Raw genomic sequence first — 22,681 nt, 5'->3', positions numbered from 1 at the left:
CCAGGGTCACACAGCTAGGAAGTGTTAAGTGTCTGAGACCAGAATTGAACTAAGGTCCTCTTGACTTCAGGGCTGCTTCTCTATCCACTTCTCCATCTAGCTGCCCCTAACTGAAATATTTTATAGATATTATCTCATGAGTCTGGGAAATAACTTTAGGGGACTGGTTGGAGGTCATTGGGAATCTAGGATTATCGGTTCCATTTTACAGAGAGAATTGTACTCAAGGAGTACAAAACATTTCAAAGGTCATACAACTAAATAAATAAGTAGCAACAAACCTAGGATTTGGGGTTTCTGAAGCTGCACCTTATATAAAGAACTTGCAGTCACTAATTGTTCCCTGGCAAAGCATCATAATGTTGGTGGTAGTTCTTACTTCTTAGACTTGGATATTCCAGGGGCAGGTCAAGCCAGGTTCTGTGGCTCACTGGATTTCAACAGGAGCACCCCCTTTTTTTGCCCATGGAGCACTTGGCTCCACTTAGGTAAAGAGAGCCGTTCTCCCCCCACCCCCTATATACATACCCCACCCCCACTCCCACAAAGGCACAGCCTCATCAATATCTATAGCAAGAGAATCCTTTTAGCAGGATATCTGAGTGAACTTTCTCCAGAATGAGTTGCCACAAGCTCAGAAGCTTTGGAGACAGCCCTAAGTTGGCTTTTTCCATTTCCATTTTCCCCATTTTTTTCATTTTTCTTTTCAAGCTACAGTCAGCCTATTCCCCAGTTTCCTCCCTCCCCTGTCTTTCGGTCTTCCCTATTCCCTCCCTCCCCCCTCCTCCCCATTGCGTCCTGGCCTCAATTTGGTGGGCAGATGCTTCTCTCCTCAGCGCAGTTGCCTCTGCAGCCTCTGGAGCCCGACCCCAACAAGAGTCTGTCTCAAGCCCGGGAAGGGGGGGTGGGGAGCTCTGCAACTGCAACTGACGTCTCCACCTGCCGGCTGCCCTGACTCTTACTGCATGCAGTTCTCCTTGTCCCTTCTACTGCCACTGCCACTGTTGCCGCCGTCATTGTTACTTTGCTGCCGCTGCTGCTGCAATATTTCATAACGTATGATCCAGGAACCTCAGGTGGAAAGCATGCTCAAGCAGATGTCACAGTGTGCTGCTCTTACAAGGATCTGTTTCTGTCAGAGGCTCCGAATAAGTTTCCCCTGAGAAAAAGTCCGAAGGGGTGGGGAGCTAACCCTTCAATACATGTTGCTCTCCCTCCAGGGGCCCTTTCATGAGGACTGAGGCAGGAGCTGCTGCTGAGAGCCTCCCGACATGACATCCGCCACTGAGTTTGACAACGTGGGCATCCAGCAGTACAGCAGGATCAACGCCCGCTGGGATTCCCCAGACAATGAGTTGGACAATGACAATAGCTCCGCCAGGCTCTTTGAGAGGTCTCGGATCAAGGCCCTAGCAGGTACTCTTCTGAATTGTGAAGGGACAAGTCTGGGGGTGGGGGAATCTTCCTCAGTACCCTTCTTTCCAAAACAAGACCACCTATATTCCCAAGACTTTGAGCATGAATGGCAGGGAGACTGTTGGGGATGCTGGGCGAAACCTGCTGATACCTGATGGGAGGTTGCCCACTGGGGATTCAGTCTTCCATCTGTGCTCTGAGCTTGTTCCATAGTACAGGCAACAGCCACTGTTCACACCTGTCCTCAGCTTCATTCATATTTCATCCTATGAAAAAGGAAGTGGTAGCTCTGTGTGTGTGCGTGTGTGTGTGTGTGTGTGTGTGTGTGTGTGTGTGTGTGCTGTACTCATAGCAACTTGAAGTGGCCATCCTGAGTGACCTGTAGCCAAATTCAAGAGTCAAAGAAAACTTAGTCAACTGAATGAAATAATCAGTGTATTAAGGATGGATAATTATATCATCATATCTCCTTTCTCCTTTACCTTCCTCCCATCTGGAGGATTGTCCAGGAGGTGTAACTCCTCAAAAAGCTCTGGAATGATCATACCTACCTAGGGTACTACAAGAAAAGAGTATAAGTGTGAAATTGAGAACAGTCTGCCTTCTCAGGACTCCAAAGAGGAGGAGGGGAAGGTTTTCTGAGGTAAACTCTTGAATTTCACTTATTTTCACCTACTAAATGTGTAATGGAGTTTGTGGAGGTTGTTGGTTGTTTGTTTGCTTGTTTTTTGTATTTGTTGTTGCTATCAGCTCATTTTTAAAAATCCTAAATCTCCAATATAATTTCTTTTCTTTCTTTCTTACTGAACTATCATTCTCACTTACTGGGATATCATTTTTGTTGTTTGATCTTTACTGTGATGGATCTCCATTACTAAGTCCTGGCCCAGAATAACCTGGATCCTGGACATTTTGAAGGATTTTTGATCATCATTCCTTTTGCCTGAACCATATTTGGTTTTAGTAACCTCCTTCATAAAAGAACATGTTCCTTTTCCTTTTATTTCCCTATTTATTTCCTATTTTATTTCTCTTTTCCTTGGTGGAAAGCTTTGCTGTTAGTGAAGTACAAATCTGCTAGTTCTATAGTTTGTATTCCTTACACTTTCCAGGGATTCTCAATGAAGCCTTCAGTGGAATCCATGAATTTTGGGGGGTATTATTTTGATAAGCATATTTCAACATAATTCATTCCCTTTGGTAATTCTATATATTTATTTTATTCATTTAAAAACATCCTGAGAAGATGTCCATAGGCTTCACCAGAGTGTTAAAGAGATACATACCAAATAAATACTTTAAAATTTGCATTTTATATGGTTTTTTTGAAGGATATTGTTCAAAGGATGTGTAAACCTTAAAATACTGTGTCAATTTAAGTTTATTGAGTGAACTTATTTCCTTTTCTGCTCTCTTTTAGAAGACTCCTTTAAAACAAACTTTTTGGTTCTTGGCAGAGCTGAAGGTTTTGATGCTAATCTTGTCCTATATCTTACCTATGTATTAGAAAGTATCTAAGGATACCTTTTTCACACACAACATTCTCTCTGCTTCTGCTCTCCTATATATATAACACAATAGTATAATAATAGCCTCTGTCTTATTCTATAAGTGTCTTGATTTGACTAATTGAGAAATTATCATCTTGTTTTTGTTCTTCCCTCAATATTTCCCTCTACATTATAGGATCATAGAAGGGAACTCTAAGGTAATTTAGTCCTACTCCCCTCATTTTACTGTGGAGGAAATTGTGGCCCAGTATTGTTGTGTCTTCTTCAAATTCTCACAGGTAAAAAGCATCATAGCAAAGATTTTTAACCCAGCAGGTCGTCTGATTCCAAATCCAGTTTTTTAAAAATTACATTTCTGTTAGTGGGAGAGATAACACCAATTTGTTTGCATTTGTAATTCCTCCTTTAGCCAGTATCAAAACATTGGACTATTTTGACTTTATTATTATTCTTCTAACATACAGAACTAGTGTTGGCTGGGCCATAGTATGATATATATGTGTGAGTTATTCCTTGCATGGTAGAACTTGCTCAGGATGCACATGAAAATTAGATCTTCCCTTTTCTGTTTCTGAAATGATAGGCCCCTAAGAAAATACCTTTATCATATATCATTCCTCTGTTTTTGAGTTTCTTTCAAACTGTTTGACTTTCCTTTTGATTTTAGAGGTAACTTAGACATAGATTAGGTTGGTGCTGATCTCATTATTGCAAAGCCAGGATTGTTGTTGTTTGTCCTTTGTTCTTGAAGAGGATCATAACATCAGGGAGGTGCACAATATATTGGAATCAAACATTAGACTCCAGGAGAGTAGAGGAAAGAGCTCTCACTAATGATGTCATAGTTTTCACTTGGGTGACTCACCACCAAAGAGTTTGTAAGTCATTCTCAGATACTCAGATAAGCTTATGACCTCATCTATATGGGTGGTACTTCTGTTGATGTAGGTGAGATGCAATTCTTCTGAAACTGTACTTCCAGTATAACCATCAACATAACATTTTTTATTGGAATATATATGTAGAGAATTTTTTAAAAAAAAATTTCAAGATCAAAGTTTATTGACATAAAAGGGACATTATTTTCTTTATTAAACAAGAACCTAAATTTGTCCTGAAGTAGTAATAGTTATAGCAGTGGAAAATCAAGAAAGACCTATGTTTAAATTTAACCTCAGTCAATTCTACCTGTTAAGTCCCAGGGCAAGCAATTTAAAGTTCTCTGTGCTTCGGTTTCCTCATTTGTAAAATCAAGGGATAGGACTTGATGGAATCCAAAGTCCCTTCCACTTCTAAATCTAGGTTCTACTGATTCTTTCTTACTGTAATTTCAATACAAGAGATTCCATCAATGTTCTGGGGACCTTCCCTGATTTCTTTGGACAGTGCAAGGATACCAGTGAAATATATCAGTCATTCATTATTCTAACCACGTGACTAATTTTTTTTATCATAGGTTTGATGACAGCATTTAGAAATTAAAACAATAGCTAATATTTGTACAGTGCTCTAAGGCTTGCAAAATACTTGACTATGACTCTTTTATTTTTCACAAGTCTGGGAGCTTAGATATTACAGATTTAATTCTGGTTATACAGCTCTTGCTCAAAAGAGCTTAAAGTGACTTGCCCTGGAGACAGTGGTAATAAGTATTAGAGGTGAAATTTGATCTCAGGTTGCTCTTGACTTCAGGACTTATACTCTATCATGCTACAATACTTCTTTTGACTGGACAGAATGGGAAGCCACCAACTTGTGGAGATTCTTGACTATTTCCAATAATATAGAGAGCCTTATTAATAATTTTAAATTTAAATAATTTAAATTTAATAATAGTTATTAATATTATTATTAAATAATAATAGTATTTAAATTAATAAATTTAAATTTAAATAATAAAAATAATTTTAAAATTAAACATTTTAAAAAATATACTCTGTTCTTGGAGTGTCTGTCTTGAATGACCTGCAACCAAAATCAAGACTCAGTTCAATGAATGAGTACTGAATCAAGTCATATTCAATCAATCAATAAATATTTATTAATGTCAGGCAGTAGGCTAAGGGTTACAGTTAGTATGACTTACCCTCAAGGATTTTTGTATGTTGGGAAATGGGGCTGGTTAGGAGGATATCATATGTCACTCTATCCTGATGTTAGGTATTTGCTGCTCTATCTTCATTGCTTTTCCCAAGCCCTCCTTAGAAATCTATTTGAAGACTGACATTTCCTAAGAGCCTTTAGAGCATTTAGAATTCTTATATAGAGTCATAAATTATAGCAGTGACTCTTTTCAATTTCAATAAGGGGCTATTATCACTCTCTAGAAATGCCCTTTGTAAATGACTTTGGGCAAGGGTATCCCATAAGTCCTATATATATGATGCTGCTGCTACAGCTGTTGCTGCTACTGTTAATGCTGCTGCTGCTGTGTTTTGTAGCTATAAATGTTTGGGATGGGGGCATTGGCCTGTACTGAGAGGCCCTGGTATTTCTTTCCTTTTTTTCTTCTTTTTATTTGGTGTGGGGAAGCAATACTCCAGTCCTTCAGAATCCAGAATTGATGCTAAATTTTTTTGGTGGGGAGGCTTCCTTAAGCTTTAACATTTTTTTAATTAAAGCTTTTTATTTTCAAAATATATGCATGGATAATTTTTCATCATTAATCCTTGCAAAACCTTGTGTTCCAATTTCCCCCCTTCCCCAACCCTCTCCCCTAGATGGCAAGTAATCCAATATATATTAAACATGGTAGAAATAAATGTTAAATCCAATATATGCATACATATTTATACAATTATCTTGCTGCACAAGAAAAACCAAATCAAACAGGAAAAAATGAGAAAGAAAATAAAATGTAAGCAAACAACTACAAAAAAGAGTGAAAATACTATGTTGTGAATCACACTCAGTTCCCACAGTTCCCTCAGTTCCTATCTCTCTGGATGTAGATGGCGCTTTTCATCATAAGATCATTGGAACTGGTCTGAATTATCTCACTGTTGAAGAAAGCCACGTTCATCAGAACTGATCATCGTATAATCTTCTTGTTTCTGAGTATAATGATCTCCTGGTCCTGCTCATTTCACTTAGAATCAGTTCTCCAGAGAGAATCATCCTGCTGATTGTTTCTTACAGAACAATAATATTCCATAACATTCATATACCATAACTTATTCAACCATTCTTCAACTAATGAGCATCCATTCAGTTTCCAGTTCCTTGCTACTACAAAAAGGGCTGCCACAAACATTTTTACACATGTGGGTCCTTTTCCCTCCTTTAAGATCTCTTTGAGATATAAGCCCAGTAGAAGCACTGCTGGATCAAAGGGTATGCATAGTTTAGTAACTCTTTGAGCATAGTTCCAAATAGGCTCTTAAAAAAAAAATTCCAACGTAATAATGTTTTATTTTTTCCAGTTACATGTAAAGATAGTTTTCACCATTTATTTTTATTAGATTTTGAATTCCAAATTTTTCTGCCTTCCCTTTCCTAAGACAGCAAACAATCTGATATTTGTTATATATTCAATCATGTTAAACATGTTCCCACATTAGTTATATTGTGAAAGAATCAGAACAAAAAGGAAAAAACATGAAAAACAAAAAAAATAGTATGCTTTGATTTGCATTCAGACTAGATAGTTCTTTCTCTGAATGTGGAAAGCATTTTCCATCATGAATGCTTTGGAATTGTCTTTGATCGTTGTATTGCCGAGAAGAGCTAAATCTATCATAGTTGATCATTGTACAATATTGCTGTTAGTATTTGCAATAATCTCCTGTTCTTTTCACTTCACTCAGCACCAGTTTATATAAGTCTTTCCAGGTTTTACTGAAATGTACCTATTCATCAGTTCTTATAGCACAATGGTATTCCATTACATTTCTTTTCTACAATTTATTCAGTCATTCCCTAATTGATGGGTATCCCCTCAATTTCTAATTTTTTGCCGCCTCAAAAAGAGCTGCTATAAATATTTTTGTACATATAGATCCTTTCCCTTTTTTTAATGATCTGTTTGGGACACAGATCCAGTAATAGTATTCAGTTTTATAATCCTTTGGGTATATTTCCAAATTGCTATCTAGAATAGTTGAATCAGTTCACAACTCTACCAACAATACGTTAGTGTTCCAATTTTCCCACATCTTCTCCAACATTTATCATTTTCCTTTTTTTGTCATATTAGCCAATCTGGTAGGTATATGTGGTACCTCAGAGTTGTTTTGATTCACATTTTTCTAATGAATTTAGATTTAAAGCACTTTTATATGATTATAAATAGCCTTAATTTCTTCATCTGAAAACTGCCTGTTCATATCCTTTGACCATTTAATAGTTGGAGAATAACTTGTGCTATTACACATTTGACTTAATTGCGAATTGATATCTTTATCAGAAACATTGGCTGTAAAAATTGTTTCCCATCTTTCCTTCATTGGTTTTGTTTGTACCAAAAGCTTTTAATTTAATATAATCAAAATTATCCATTTTACATTTCCTAATTTTCTCTGTCTCTTGTTTGTGCATAAATTCTTCTCTTTTTCATAGATCTGAAAGGCAAACTATCTCTTTTTCTCCTAATTTGTTTATAGTGTTACCCTTTAAGTCTAAATAATGTACCTATTTTGACATTATCTCTGAGATATTCAATGTCTAGTTTCTGCCATTCTGTTTTCCAAGTATCTCAGCAGTTTTTGTGTGCTGAAATCTTTAGCTTTATCAAACAGCAAATTATTATAGTCATTTGCTCCTATGTCTTATGTACCTAACCTATTCTATTGATCCACTACTCTATTTATTAGTCAGTACCAAATAGTTTTGATGATTTCTGTTTTATGATATAGATTTAAATCTGTCATGGCTAAGCCTTTGCATTTTTTTCATTAATTCCCTTAATATGATATCAATTCCCTTGATATATTTGACTTTTTATTCTTCTAGATGAATTTTATTGTTTTTTCTAGCTCTATAAGATAATTTTAGTAATTTGATTGGTAATGGAATAAGTAAATTAATTTATGTAGAATTGTTATTTTTATTATATTAGCATGTTTAGACATTTCTAATTATTTAGATCTGACTTTATTTGTAAGAAAAATATTTTGTAATTGTGTTCATACAGTTCCTGGGTTTGTCTTCAGAGGTAAACTCCCATGTGTTTTATATTATATACAGTTATTTAAATGGAATTTCTCTTTCTATCTCTTGCTGCTGGGCTTTGTGGGTAATATATGGAAATGCTGATGATTTACGAGGGTTTAATTTATATCTTGAAATTTTGCTAAAGTTGTTAATTATTTCAAGTAGTTCTTAGTTGATTCTCTGGAATTCTCTAAATATACCATCATATCATCTGCAAAGAGTGATAGCGTTGTTTCTTCATTGTCAATTCTAATTCCTTCAAATTTTTTTTTCCCTTCTTGCTAAAGGTAACATTTCTAGTATGGTATTAAATAATAGTAGTGATAATGGACATCCTTGTTTCACCCCTCATCTAACTGGGAAAGTTTCTAGTTATCCCTATTACAGATAATGTTGATTGATGGTTTTAGATAGATAATACTTAACTGTTTCAACGAAAACTCCCTTTATCCCTCTCGATAAGATTCTTCTTATAGTTGTCCCCAGCCCAGCCCAAACCTGCTCTCACTCTTGAGCCCCACAAAAATCATTAATGATGGGTCTCACTAAAATAATGAATAGGCCAGCATATTCTGTGACCACATCACCAAGTAACCACAGGACTGTTACTACAAAACATAACACAGAAATAAAGCAATAAGAAAGTAGCACCAACAGGATGCAGAACAGAACACTGGATTGTAAACCTCAATAAATATTTCCCCCAACATGGTGCCTGTGCAATTCTCCCTTCTTTGCTGTCCTTGGGTGAACCTAAGCTTGGATGAACCTAAAATATTATTACCATAAATTAATACATGCCCCTTCCCCAGTGGTCTTTTCTGTATGCATTCTGAGTAAATACAGTTACCTCAATGCTTTAAGACCTCCCCTTGTTAACAAACTCCTCTTAGAACCTCACAATTTACATATCTTGTGATGTAATAAGCATAATTTACTGTATACTTTATATATATATATGTATATACATATATATATATGTCTTTCTTTCTCCTCCCTCCCTCCCTCCTTTTCTCCCCCCTTCTTTCCCTCCCTCCTTTTGGTTAGAATGTAGAAAGGAGATAAAATACCTAATGTCAGGAAGAAATTGTCCAGTCACATTGCTTGTTCTTTATCTGCCCCTCCCCAATTTTTCTATCTACAGTGTACCTTCTAGTGAACCTGAAAGAGAGAAGACAAAACTGGGAGGAACAGATTAGCTCTCTCAAGAGAGACATGGACCATCTGAAAAAAAGGGGGGGGGGACTCTTAAGCATGGAATGATAACTTGAGGCACAGAAGAATAGGTATATATTCTTGGCCCTTCTGTGTCTCTGAGGTATGGTAGAACAGCAAGTTTGTGCTTAGAGTCATGGTCCAAAGGCTGCAGCTAAGGCTGGTGGATTGAATTACATGGTTCCAGCATTACATTCCACCATCTAATTCCTTGACTTCTACCACACATAGACCCTGCTGCAAATAGTCAATTTATACATATCCTAATTCCTCAGTAGCCTAGCCTGTAAATATTCTTGCCCTATCCTGATTCCTCAATAGCCTAGTCTGTAGTATTCTTGCCCTCTAACACTCCTGGACCCCTTGGAAGTTCCCTTGGGGAGATTTTTGACTGCTCCCACCAAACAGAAGTAAGTTCTGGCTCTGGAAGACTTTCTGTCAAGAGACTGAATAAGTTTTTGCAATTATTTTTATAATGGCTTTTTATTTTTTCAAATACACGCAAAGATAGTTTTCAACATTTACCTTTACAAAAGCTTGTGTTCCATATTTTTCTCCCTCCCTCCCTTCCTTCCTTTCCCCTTCTCCAAACAGCAGGCAATCCACTATAGGTTAATATGTGCAATTCTAAAATTATCTCCATATTCAGTATCAGATCAAAAAAAGGGAAAAAAAACACAAGAAACAAACCCCCCCCCAGCAAAACCACCATCGGGAAAAGGTAGAAATAGTATGCTTAGATACACATTCAGTCTTCATAGTTCTTTCCACCACAAGTCTATTGGAATTGCCTTGAAATCACCTCATTGTAGAAAAGAGCCAAGTCCATCAAAGCTGATCTTGACATAATCTTGTTGCTGTGTACAATGTTCTCTTGGTTCTACTCACTTCACTTAGCATCAATTCATGTAAGTCCCTGCAGGTTTTTCTGATATCAGCCTGCTCATCATTTTTTAAGGAACAATAATATTCTATTACAGAAAAAAATGACCAACAGGATGATGTCAGAGAGGCCTGGAGAGACTTACATGATGCTAAATGAAATGAGCAGAATCAGGAGATAATTATACACAGTAACAAAAAAACTATACAATGATCAATTCTGAAGGATGTGGCTCTCTTCAACAATGAGATAATTCAAACCAGTTCCAATTGTCCAGTAATGAAGAGAGCCATCTACACCCAGATAGAGGACTATGGGAGCTGAGTGTAAAGCACAACATAGCATTTTCACTCTTTCTGTTATTGTTTGCTTGCATTTTTGTTTTCCTTCTCAAAATTTTTTTCTTTCTAGATCCGATTTTTCTTGTGCAGTAAGATAACTATAGATATGTGTACATATATTGGATTTAACATATAATTTAACATATTTAACATGTATTGGACTACCTGCCATCTAGGGGAGGAGGTGGGGGAAGGAGGGGAAAATTTGGAACAAGGTTTTGCAAGGATCGATGTTGAAAAAAATTACCCATGCATATGTTTTGTAAATAAAAAGATATAATAATAAAAATTTTTAAATATTCTATTCCAGAAATTGAATAATTTTATAAGGGGCACTGAATCAGAAAAACTGGAAAGAAGGGTCAGCTGTTATTTAAACTGCCAAATTCTAGAGAAACTAAATTACTGTCAATCATAGAATCTTGTGTTAATGGTAGAAAAGCAATTTGCATAGTCACCTGTGAGAGTTTTAAAAAAAAAGTGTTGAAAGAGAATTTAATTGTTTTACCAGAGCTATATTTTCATTGTTATAGGATTGGCATTGGACTTGTGATTACATTGCTTTCAAATGCAAAAAAACTCCCTTTAACACCTTCTTTTATTTGTCAAGACTAAGGAAATTTTTGGAGTGGAATCTGCCTATGATCATATCTGCATATGATAGCTGTAGGCTCCTCAAACTTTTTAAATAGGGGGCCAGTTCACTGTCCCTCAGAGTGTTGGAGGACCGGACTATAGTAAAAACAAAATCTTTGTTTTGTGGGCCTTTAAATAAAGAAACTTCATAGCCCTGGGTGAGGGGGATAAATGTCCTCAGCTGCTGCATCTGGCCCACAGGCCACAGTTTGAGGACCCCTGTGTAGAGAGTTGCTGAAAGCCACGAGAAGTTTTAAGTCACTTGGCCAAGATCATACAGGCAGTCATGTCAGAGTCAGGACTTTGGAACAAGGTCTTCCTGATTATACAGCCAGGCTTTCTACTCCACCAAGCTCCATCTACTGCAATTGTTGAAATGGATTAATTTTCTTCAGCTCTTAAGAAATTGAGTCTTTTACATTTAGATTTTAAGAGTAGTAGAAAATGGGTTTAAATTTCTAAAACAATTGATACTAACTAAAACAAAGCAAGAATTAAGTTAGGATTGAAATAGAACAAGAATTAGGTCATCATCCTCCCTTTGCCACCTCAGTGTGACCAGCCATCTTTCAGATTTTGTCCTCCTCAGGTAGATCTGCCATTCACAAGACATCTTAACCTCGCCTGTTTCCCACAGTATCCTATCCTGTTGGGTAAAAAAGCTATGCTTCTTTTAATTTCTGAAAATTTTAGCTTGAAAACACTTTGCAAGGGAGTAATCAGTTGCTCTCAAACTGAGGATGACTATGATATACCATAATATGGATATTCTATTAAATATTAACATATTCAAGTTAATAATAAGACTTGGCTCTCTCTCCTCATTATGAAGTCTGAATGACTTGCTTTAATGGATACTGTCTTCTTTAGGAAATACCTATTAATTTTTAGGCCATTCATTTCCATGGGCACACTTATATGCTAGCACTAGCTACATTTGCTATTGCTTAGATCTCCCAGTTACCCTGATTTCTACATTCTGTTCTGCAAAAAGAAAGACCAAGGGCATTGTTCCCTGAATATCTGAAGTAATTTTTCATTTTTTTTAATGGAGAAGCTAAAAAAAGGCTTGTAGAAAGGAGAGTGACTCAAGCTCAAGTCAGGAAGCTTGGATGGAAACAACTGAATTTGTATTTCTATATTTTTCCATACAGCATTGACTCCAGCATAGCAAAGGAATAGGGAGCATCATGAAAAATGTCTAGAAGGGCCACAGAAGTCACCTTGTCTCTTTAAAAATCTTGCTCAAAGTCCACTTTCTCCAAGAAGCTTTCTCTGATTTAAAAAAGGATTCACAATTGAGTATCGTTATTTCCTCCCTACTTATGTACATTGAGGAATGCCCTTATAGATGGGCATAGTGTTCTGAATTAAAGCAAGTGGGCAGGTTCTATTTCTCAACAAGATTATAAGTTTTAAAGGAACATAGATTGAGAACTTAAAAGGACCTCAGTGATCTAGTCCTATCACTACATTTTACAGATAAGGAAACTGAAATTCAGAAAGGTAAAGTATTCCTACACACCTTAGTCGCAAAATGGCAGAACAAGGATTTCAACCCAGATCTTATAACTCTAAATTGAGTTCTTTTTTACACTCTACCAGAGGAAGATCTTTGGTTCCAATACCTTATAGAACCCAGTGCAAATATTTGTTTGTTTAACTGACCAGAAAACTTCTCTTGAAATAAATCAAAAGAAGCAAGTACCTCACAGAAGTTTTCTTTGCTTCTAGAACAGGTCCCTCTTGGTACAATTGGATGCTATAAATTGTACTAGGCTTTAACTCTTCAGTTCGAAAGGCTTAAAACTATTCTTTCTGAGAAGGGTAGCTGTTGAAGATATTTCTGTCAATTCTGCCTTAGTGGGAATAAAAAGTCATTCAAATCTTTAAGGGAAGATGAAGAGTTGTTGCTTGGACAACACAAATGCTAGCTGTGTGAAAAGGGAAGGGAAATTTTAAAAATTCTTTGGTTGGGCTAGAAAAATGATGATCATAGGCTGATAGAGAGTAAAGATGAGTTAAAAAAAACTAAATATGGAATTAGTTTGTAAGGAATAGTGAAGTCAATGGCATTATTAGCAGTAGAAAAGGAAAAAAATAGCCTTTGTTTTTAGGGCACAACCATATAGGCTAAGTGCTACTTTCCAGAATTAGTTTCCTTCTAGTAGTCACTGGCATGATTTAGTCTGAGGAAAAGAAAATATCGCCTCCTGGACCTTCACCTAATCTGATCCTTCTTATAGGATCTCTCAGTAGAGAAGCCAGAGGATTATATGTCACAGTAGCACAGGCCAGGACCCACTGAATAAAAGCCCAGGTGTGCTGCTGCAGCTGTTGCCATCATTACCCTCTTTTTTTTCAGTCTCTCTCATGAGTACATCCTGTGTACAAGTACAGAGCCTCAGGCTTTCATTTGGCATTGCTTCATCAGCTCAGAATTCCACTTGAAAGCTTTAGAATGGGCTCTGGAACAAATATGCTGAGTGAGCTGCAGAGCTCCACCAGAGAGAAAGAGCTAATGGAAATTAATCCTTATTCCTGGACCTTTCTTTCTGTATGACAGTTAGCCTCTGGGGATTTCTGTTTCTCTTCCCTGACTTAACTGCTTTTCTTTTAAAAGAACTGGGGTGAAATTATTCAGAATCCCCAATATTTTGGAATATTTTCTGGCAATTGATAAATGTGCATTAATAGGTCTCATTGTTGGGGAATTATTTGTATAGTTGTAGATCAATGGTCCTAAAATTTTTTGGTTTTAGGACCTCTGTACACACTCTTAAGAAGTGTTGAGGAGTCCAAAAAACTTTTTCCTTTATGGATTATATCTATTAGTATTTACAGTATTTGAAATAAAGACTGATGAATTTTAAATATATTCATTCATTTAAAAATAACAATAACATCTATTACATGTAAAAATAAATAACACTTTTTTGGGGAAAAAATAACTTTTTTCCAAAGCAGAAAATACTTGATGAGAATACTGGCATTTATTTACATATTTTTGCAAATCTTTTTAATGTCTGGCTTAGTAGAAGACAGCTGAATTCTCATATCAACTTTTGCCTGCAATCTGTTGTGATATGTTGTTTTGATTGAAATATATGAAGATCTGTCTTTACCCACATATATAGTAGAGAAAAGTAGAAGTATTTTAATAGGCAAATATTAGATTAGTATTAATATGAAAATAATTCAGTCATTATGGACTTCATGAAAGCATCCCAGGAACTCCTGGGCGGGGAGTGGGGGGCGGAGTTCTTTAAAGCACACTTTGAGGACCTCTGTTGTATATCACTGCCCTATCATCCTTTCATCTCCTATATAGCTCTTGTCAATGTCCTCCATAGGGAGATTTTTAAGGCCTGGAATCAGGACAGTACTATTTTAAACCCATAGGTTCTCAAGCTTTATTGCATAAAAAGAATTCATTCATCTGTTGGAGATAACACTGATCAGAACGCCATTTGAGATACTTAAAACTTAGATCATGTCTAAATTACTTAAAACTTAGATCACCTCTAAATTATTTTAGTCAGTGGCTGAAGATTGTCTAGGTCCCTAAATAAAAAATTTTAGAATAAATTTCTTTATTCTCTATTAGTTGTGAAACCCCTTGTGATCCAGTGTTAGGCAGGCGTCCCTCACTATGGGAAAGGATGTGGCTGTGACTCTTTCCTCTAACATTTGGTTATTCTCCTTAATCTTTTCAAAGTTGAACTGTGGAGTAACTAGTGAATCTATTTGGGGGAAGCAATCTCTTTCTTAGGAAAAGTTGAGTAGTTTTATTGAACTTCAACACCACCTCTCACATAAAAGCACCATATTTTTAAGCAAGTTAACCAAAGACCCTAACATACCATAAAGCCCTGCATTTAAAACTGGGATAACAGAAAACCTAGAAGAATCAGTGTGTTTTGCAAAGAGTAACAGAGTCTTAGCTGAAATTTACTTAGGGCTGCAGAATTCAAGTCAACATATTAGCTAATATGTCTCTTTTGTGGATATTTAAGGTTAGTATAGTCAACCCCATTTCTCCTCATGCTTAAAATGAGAAGGTGTAAATGTCAAGCATTCAACTAACTGAGAGTAGAAGGAAGCAAGTTCATTATTGGGAGCCAGCAGAGACATCTGAGTCATGCCCTTGAAGTGGTTCTGGCATGGCCACTCCAGAGAAACAGCTCTGCAACAATTGTGACCCTCCTGAGGTCATTTCCCAGTGGACCAAGCCACACTTGTCACATCTTTTGGAGACCTGAGTCATCAAAACCATTTACACAGAAGTCAGTTGTCACAGACTATTTACAAATTTAAACAGGGTATTTTTTTCCTCTCTTTTGTTCTCTTATCCTTTTCCTTTTCTAGCTCTTTTCTTTCTCTTTTCCACTTATCTTCTTTCATCCCCCTTTCCCTCTTTCTCTCCTTATCATCCTTTTTTCTTTCCCTCTTCCATTCTGCTTTATCATTTATCAATCATTTAAAGATATATTTCTCTGCTTCATTCTTTGTCAGAATCCATACAACCACTTCATGAAATCACATCTTTGTCCTAAGGGATTTCTTCTCATCTCCTTCCCTAACTCCCTTTTGGTCCTATTCCATGGTATATCTTAGAAAATAAATCCATAGTTGCCAAAGAATGAACAGAGTTGAGAAATTATAGATTAAAAAACTGCTCCCTGCCCAAGGAAATAATTTTCTTTATGAGCAAAAGAGCCATTTTAATTCTTGCAATGTATAAATCAGTACCAATGAGAAATAAAGCTTCTTTTACCCTTTACCTTACTCTGATTCTTAGATGTTACCTTTTTAAAAAATAGTACAGACAGTCAATTGTTTGAGTATTGAGGGTTTTATACTTAGTGAATTCCCAGGAGAAAAGAAATCTAAAGGGAACAGAGCATATGGAGACTAGGTAGCTGTTCACTTTGGCACAGCATTTCTGAGCGTTGGTGGCCAACATGTATAGACTCAAAAGCAACTGAGTAGTTGGATTTCTGTCTGTGATATGGTGCACAGGAACCACTATTGTGTGGTCAAGAAACTAATAGCTTCACTATCTTGGCACTAAAGACATATGAGCCTCTGTTTGCTAAAAGTGTGACCTGGATTATGGTTGTCAAATATTCTCATGTAGGTGCAAGACATGGCACAAACCTCCTTTGCCTGGTCCAACTGATGCTCAGCAGTTTTGTGATACCTTATCTGGCATTTTTCTCTTTTTGCAGATGAGCGGGAAGTTGTTCAGAAGAAGACTTTCACAAAATGGGTAAATTCACACCTGGCACGTGTATCCTGTCGTATTGCTGACCTCTACAAGGACCTGCGGGATGGAAGGATGCTCATCAAACTTCTGGAAGTCCTCTCAGGAGAGATGCTGGTAAAGCTTCTCAGATTTGCCACATTTTTCTTTCATCAGATTGTTGATATAATAGGATTGACCTCTTTTTTGCTCAAAGAGGGTTAGGTTAATGGGCTTTCTCAAGTCAGCATGATCCCAAGAAACTCATCCATCTCTTTCCTGAAAATTGCTCAAACCAGAGCAAAAAGGGAAATCTTATTCAAGGAAGCGTCCTGACTAATTTCCCCAACCATACTTGGAAATATTTAACATACTGAATGAGTCTCTTAATCTTAGCCTCATAGTCAGAGGCAACTAAGTGATACAGAGGATAGAATGGTAGACTTGAAATCAAGAAGGTCTGAGTTCAGATTTTGCCTCAGATATTTACTAAGCTGTCATTTAAATTCCCTTCTATACTTCTATATCTTCTTCTATATCTATAAAATGAGAATAATAATAATAATAATACTTATTTCCCACAGATATTATGAGGATAAAATGAATTAATCCATGTAAAACATTTTGCTGTCTTTCAAATCATAAAAACTGGTTCCTATTATGACTACCTAGCCCTCTCCTCTCTCATCTTCCTCTTCTAGTCACTTTAATAGGACAAAATGCCAGATTATAGATGTTTTAAGCTATTTTTTTTTAATTTAAGAGCTGGCCAGGATATTTTGCTTCCTGATCTTGGCTTGCCTTCGACTGCTATTGAGTTAGCATTATGAAATCCCACTAGACATTTTGATATTATTGTTCCTTTCCTTGGGTTTGGAAATTGAAACTTTTTGGAAGCTGTCAGCAGTAACACTACCTTATTGCAGTTATAATTCAATAATTTTGAGGTCGTAACAGCTGTTCTAGGTCTATTCTAAGTTTTTGCACTGACTTGCTTTATGACCTTGGGTAACTTATAATATGCCTCAGTTTTCCTTCTGTAAAATAGAGTGAATTAATAACAAGAAATCCCATTTATGTAGTGCTTTAAGTCTTATGAAACACCTTTTTTTTCCTTTGCAACAATACCCTGTATTGTTTTCTGTGTAACTTGGGTAACTCATTTTACCTCCATCTAAAATAAGGAGGTAGGAGTAGATGCCCTCTAACAATTCTTCCAGATCTAAACATATGATCCAATGGACCCCATGATATGAGTATTTCAAGCATTACTATTTCTAATTTATGCATGTAGAAATTGAATTAGAGATTGAGAGACATGCCCATGGTCACATAACTGGTAGGACAAGGAGTGGGATTCATAGCTTTATTTTTAGAGCCCAGAATGGGGTAAGAGAAAAGAATATATTATGCACATGTTTTTCATGGCAAAAAAATCTGTTTTCCATGAGTTGTAGTCATTTCGTTTGTGATAAATCAAGTCATATACGTTACATTAAAAGCAACAGAGAGGGCTTCCAATTTTCAAGCCTGTTTTAGGTATTTATATATCCTTTATTAAGGCTTCTTTATCGAGGCTTTGCTTCATTTATTTAAAAGTTCTCCATTATACTGTACTTTGCATGCAGTTAATGATAGATTTTTTTCAATAGGATTACATTTTTCAAAATACATGTAAAGAAAGTTTTCAAGCTTCATTTCATATGTTCTGAATTTTGCTCCTTCCCTCCTTCCTTTTTCCCCTCCCCAAGACAGCAAGCAGTCTGATATAGGTTAAATATGTGCAATCTTTTAAAACACATTTCCATATTTGTCATGTTGTGCAAGAAAAATCAAACCAAAAGAGAAAAAAACACCTCAAGAAAAAAAAAAACACCAATCAGATGAAAATACTATGCTTCGATCCAAATTCAGTCTCCATAGTTCTCTCTCTGGATGCAACTGGCATTTCCATCCCAAATCTCAATAGATATTTTGAGTTGAATTGAACTGAATACAAAATGGAAATGTGTATGTGTGTGACATTTTTATACTTCTCTTCCCATTGTTGGATCATTCTTCCTCCTCTAGATAGGATTTCTTGTCTTGGAGAACTAATGTAAAGCCTCCCCTAGAATCAACATTAACAGTACTTTAGTTGTGATCATGAGAGATTAGAATGTAAGGTTCTTAAAGGCAGGAATTATTTGGTTTTGTCTTTGAATCTTCAGTGTCTAATATGTTATTTGACATATGGTAGATGCTTGATAAATGTTCTTATGTTGGATTATTTCTAATTAGCCAGTACCACTGAGATTTGTAGCTGGTGGGGATCTCTGTTGAGATTTCCTTTCACATACTCTTTATCCCTTATAGTACACAGTGGGACACATTGGAGATAGGGATGAAGTGCTGTTGGTTGACATAGATTTCACTATCTCCACTATCGTCAAGTGTAGGAAGCTAGAACTAGGCCCTAGGAAATGTACCAAACCATCTGAACTTCAAACCAGAGTAGGAATTTTGGTAATTCTGAAAAAGAAATAGGTTGCACTTAGTTTGTAGGGTGATTCATGAATATCAACCAAGCTCTTTTGCTTTTCTCATTGCATTTTCTCATTTTCTCTTCTTGCAAAAGCTATCCACTTCTTTGTCTACTGCTGCCCTTTGATTACTATTTATATTTCCTTCCAGCCAAAACCTACAAAAGGGAAGATGCGGATTCACTGCTTAGAGAATGTTGACAAAGCCCTGCAGTTCCTCAAGGAGCAGCGAGTACATCTGGAAAATATGGGTTCTCATGACATTGTAGATGGCAATCATCGTCTTGTTCTGGGTCTTATCTGGACCATTATTCTTCGCTTCCAGGTAAGATTTTGGGGATATAAAAGGGATATTGGATTTGATGGACTGGAGCAGAAAGAACAGCAATTCATAGAACATTTGTCCAGGCCTTTAATTTCATTAAAGGAGAGACATCCTAGGGATAGCTTGATGGTGCAGTGGATGGAGCACCAAGCCTGGAGTCAGGAAGACTTGAGTTCAAATCTGCCCTCAAGTACTTACTAGCTATGTAACCCTGGACAAGTCACTTAACCTAGTTTGCTTACAGTTCTTCTATAAAATATGGACACATTGGAGAAGAAAATGGCAAACCAATTCATCATCTTTGCCAAGAAAATCTGATGGGCCAACCCCTGGAGTCATTAAGGATTTGAGTTGACTAAACAACTAAACATCAACAAGGGGCATTCTGCCATTGCAAATTAGCAACTGTAATTCCCCTTTATAGTTTTAGAAAGTCATCTGATGGCACCTGAGAGGTTAAGTGACTGTTAAGTCACAGTTATGACATAGCCATTATGAATTCAGAGATAGCACTTGAGGACAGCTTTTTTATGCACTATAAGGTAGGTATCTACTGTAAGTGGATAGAGGCATGGACCTAGAGTCAGGAAGGTCTGAGTTTTAATCCCCTTACATACTTACTAGCTGTGAGACTCTGGGCAAGTCACTGAACACAGTTTGCCTCATTTTCTTCATCTATAAAATAAGTTTGAGAAGAAAATGGCAAACTACTCTTGAATCTTAGCCAAGAAAACCTGAAATGGGTCAAGGAAAGTTGGACATGAATGAAAACAAGTAAAGAACAATGAAAGAATTTTAAAATTAATCTACATATTTATTAGTATATAACCATCAATTTATCCTCTGGAAAGAATTCTAGATATCAGCAGACCTGAGTTCAAGTTCCAGTTTCAACATATACGTGTTATTTAACCTCAAGCAAATTACTTGGTTCCTTTATTTTTAAAATAGGTATAATAATACTGGCATTATCTACTTTATGATGTGAGAATCAAATGAGATCATATTTGTAAAGTCCTTTGTGATATAAAATACTATTTATTATAAAAAATCTGTTAGCCTTGTAGAAAACCCATACCAAAACAATGAATTTAGGGTTCACATGTCTGGTTTGCTGAATGATTTGGGAATAGAATCAGATATGATAAATCATATTGACAACTGCTCACTGTTTTGAGTGGGGATAGAAATAATACTAGCTATGTTATTGGTTGTTGGAAAGACTTGCTCTTTCTTTTTCTCCCCTCTCCAGTTTTTTTCCCTATCTCATCCTGAAATTATAGAGCTACAGTAGGCATAAAGGAATTTTGAAAGGAATAAGGAAACAGAACCATCTAGCCAATCCGTTGACCGTTTGTCTAATCCTGAGCATTTCAAGTTTGATAGTGTCTGGGAAAGAATGAGCTTCTTTGGGTAGGGATGTCTGCGAAAGTATAGGGGTATGTTTTAAAGGTTATAGGAAGAATAGATATAACTGTTTGGTTTGAATTCAGGGAGCCTATCAGACCAGGAACTTAGACTACTGACTGATCTGATTTCACGCTCTGTGGATGGATGAGATACACAAAATAGCAATAGAATCAGGAAGAATGAAAAGGAAACAGGAGTAACAGTTAAAATACAGTCTATCCAGGTGGTGACATTTTTCTGTGGCCCAACTTTGCCCCTCAAAAGATGAAGTCTAGTTTCCTCTATCCTAATTTAGTTCTCAGCATCTCTTTCTTAAGTTAATGAAAGGCTCATTCTTACACAAGAAAAACTTCCCTTCCCCATTTCCAAAGGAGGCCATTGGTAATGATTTGGAGATGGGCAGTCTGCTTTTGGTTGAGATTTACACAGATCAGGCAATCTGTACTGCAGCTCAGAATGAGAGGAGAGAGTATACAATAGAAATCAAAAAGCACAGAAAGAATCTCTCTTATTTTGTTTTTTCCCACTGCCAGATCCAAGATATAGTTGTTCAAACTCAAGAGGGTCAGGAGACTCGCTCTGCTAAGGATGCACTACTGCTTTGGTGTCAGATGAAGACATCAGGGTATGTTCTGTCAATGTCAGCCACTGACTATCTCACACCCACCATCACAACTACTGCCTTGCTCTCCACAAAGCATTGCTCCAAAGCACTAGTGGACATAGAAACCTTATCACTCCAACTGATCACAGCCTAAAAGTAATTCATACAAAATCTATCCTTACTTGTTGTATTGAGTGATGAATTATAGGGTTCTTCATCAAAATGGTCTTATTTTTCTTTTATTGAGAAAACATGAGAGCTATTTGGTACCTGACCATTTGATGACGGAACATCCTTGATCTGATATTGAGGATGATTTGATTGGGAAGCGGGATAAAGTCATTCTTTAAAATATGCAATGGTTCTCACATTTCATACACATACAATTGAGAGTCTAACGAAATCCATTTCTCACTTTAAAAAATGTTTCTCTTGAATGCAGTTATCCCCACGTCAATGTCACCAATTTTACCTCCAGCTGGAAGGATGGTCTGGCCTTTAATGCCTTGATTCACAAGCATCGGTAAGAGGTCTTTAGAATCTTGTTGAGATATTTTCTTAATTCAGGAAGTAGTCTTTCACTTCACATAGAAGTTATTATTTGAAATTCATGTGAATCTTATGCATTAGGAATTAGTAATTTTTAACACTTTTAGTACTCCCCCTTTCTTAAATGCCTATGATGTCCTCTGCCCTCTTCTTCCCATTTCTAATTGCATTGTTGTTCCCTCTTGTTCTGTTTATTTCCCCCAAAGTGTCTCTTCTTCATTATTCTTGATCTCTACTTTCCCTTCCATGCTGATCAGCCCAAGATCTGTCTCTGTCTGTCTGTGGGCAGATTTAATCCCGTGCTCTAGCTTAGCTTCCCTGCTAGATGCAGATGCTATAAGTGATCTCCTTGTTAATATTCTGGCTTCATTCCCAGGCCAGATCTAATTGACTTTGAGAAGCTGAAGGACTCCAATGCCCGACACAACCTGGAACATGCATTTGATGTGGCAGAAAGGCAACTGGGCATTATCCCACTCCTTGACCCAGAAGGTAAAACCAACATGTTCTCTCAACCTCCATCCTATTTTCAGACCAATTTCTTCATTGCATCCCAGAGTTATAATTAGGAATATTTTCACTAGGGTAAAAAAAAAGATGGGGATGAGGTATAGAGGACAGACTGACTATAGATATATTTACATGAGGAGAGGAGGCAGCTCAACTTTTACCACTTCGGAGGTTGAAAGAGAAGGTGAGTTTCTTGAGAGAGTCTGAGCCTGAAGATGCAGAAAGGTTGCCCAGAATCTATTGTATTTTGTATCTTAGTACTATAAGATAAGATATGGTGATGGTGATCACCACAGAGACAAAAGGATGTTAGAATCAGGGACCTTGGAACAAAGCCGTATTCTCTGTGTAAATGACAGCTTT

The 22,681-nt window shown here is 36.7% G+C and overlaps 1 protein-coding gene across 2 annotated transcripts in view; it reads left to right on the top strand.

The window, feature by feature from the left end:
* Window positions 1–22,681, top strand: part of SPTB (spectrin beta, erythrocytic) — a 167,416-nt gene that overhangs the window by 50,979 nt on the left and 93,756 nt on the right. For both annotated transcript variants that reach the window (XM_051977816.1, XM_051977817.1), the window contains exons 2-7: window positions 1,221–1,416; window positions 16,385–16,536; window positions 19,072–19,245; window positions 21,189–21,280; window positions 21,702–21,782; window positions 22,185–22,300. In XM_051977816.1, the coding sequence (XP_051833776.1) occupies window positions 1,272–1,416; window positions 16,385–16,536; window positions 19,072–19,245; window positions 21,189–21,280; window positions 21,702–21,782; window positions 22,185–22,300 (760 nt within the window). In that variant the 5' untranslated portion in view covers window positions 1,221–1,271. The remainder of the gene's footprint in view (window positions 1–1,220; window positions 1,417–16,384; window positions 16,537–19,071; window positions 19,246–21,188; window positions 21,281–21,701; window positions 21,783–22,184; window positions 22,301–22,681) is intronic.

The sequence above is a fragment of the Antechinus flavipes genome, chromosome 2 (assembly GCF_016432865.1).
Source record: "Antechinus flavipes isolate AdamAnt ecotype Samford, QLD, Australia chromosome 2, AdamAnt_v2, whole genome shotgun sequence".
Classification (NCBI taxonomy): Eukaryota; Metazoa; Chordata; class Mammalia; order Dasyuromorphia; family Dasyuridae; genus Antechinus; species Antechinus flavipes.
This window is presented reverse-complemented; position numbering and strand designations above follow the sequence as displayed.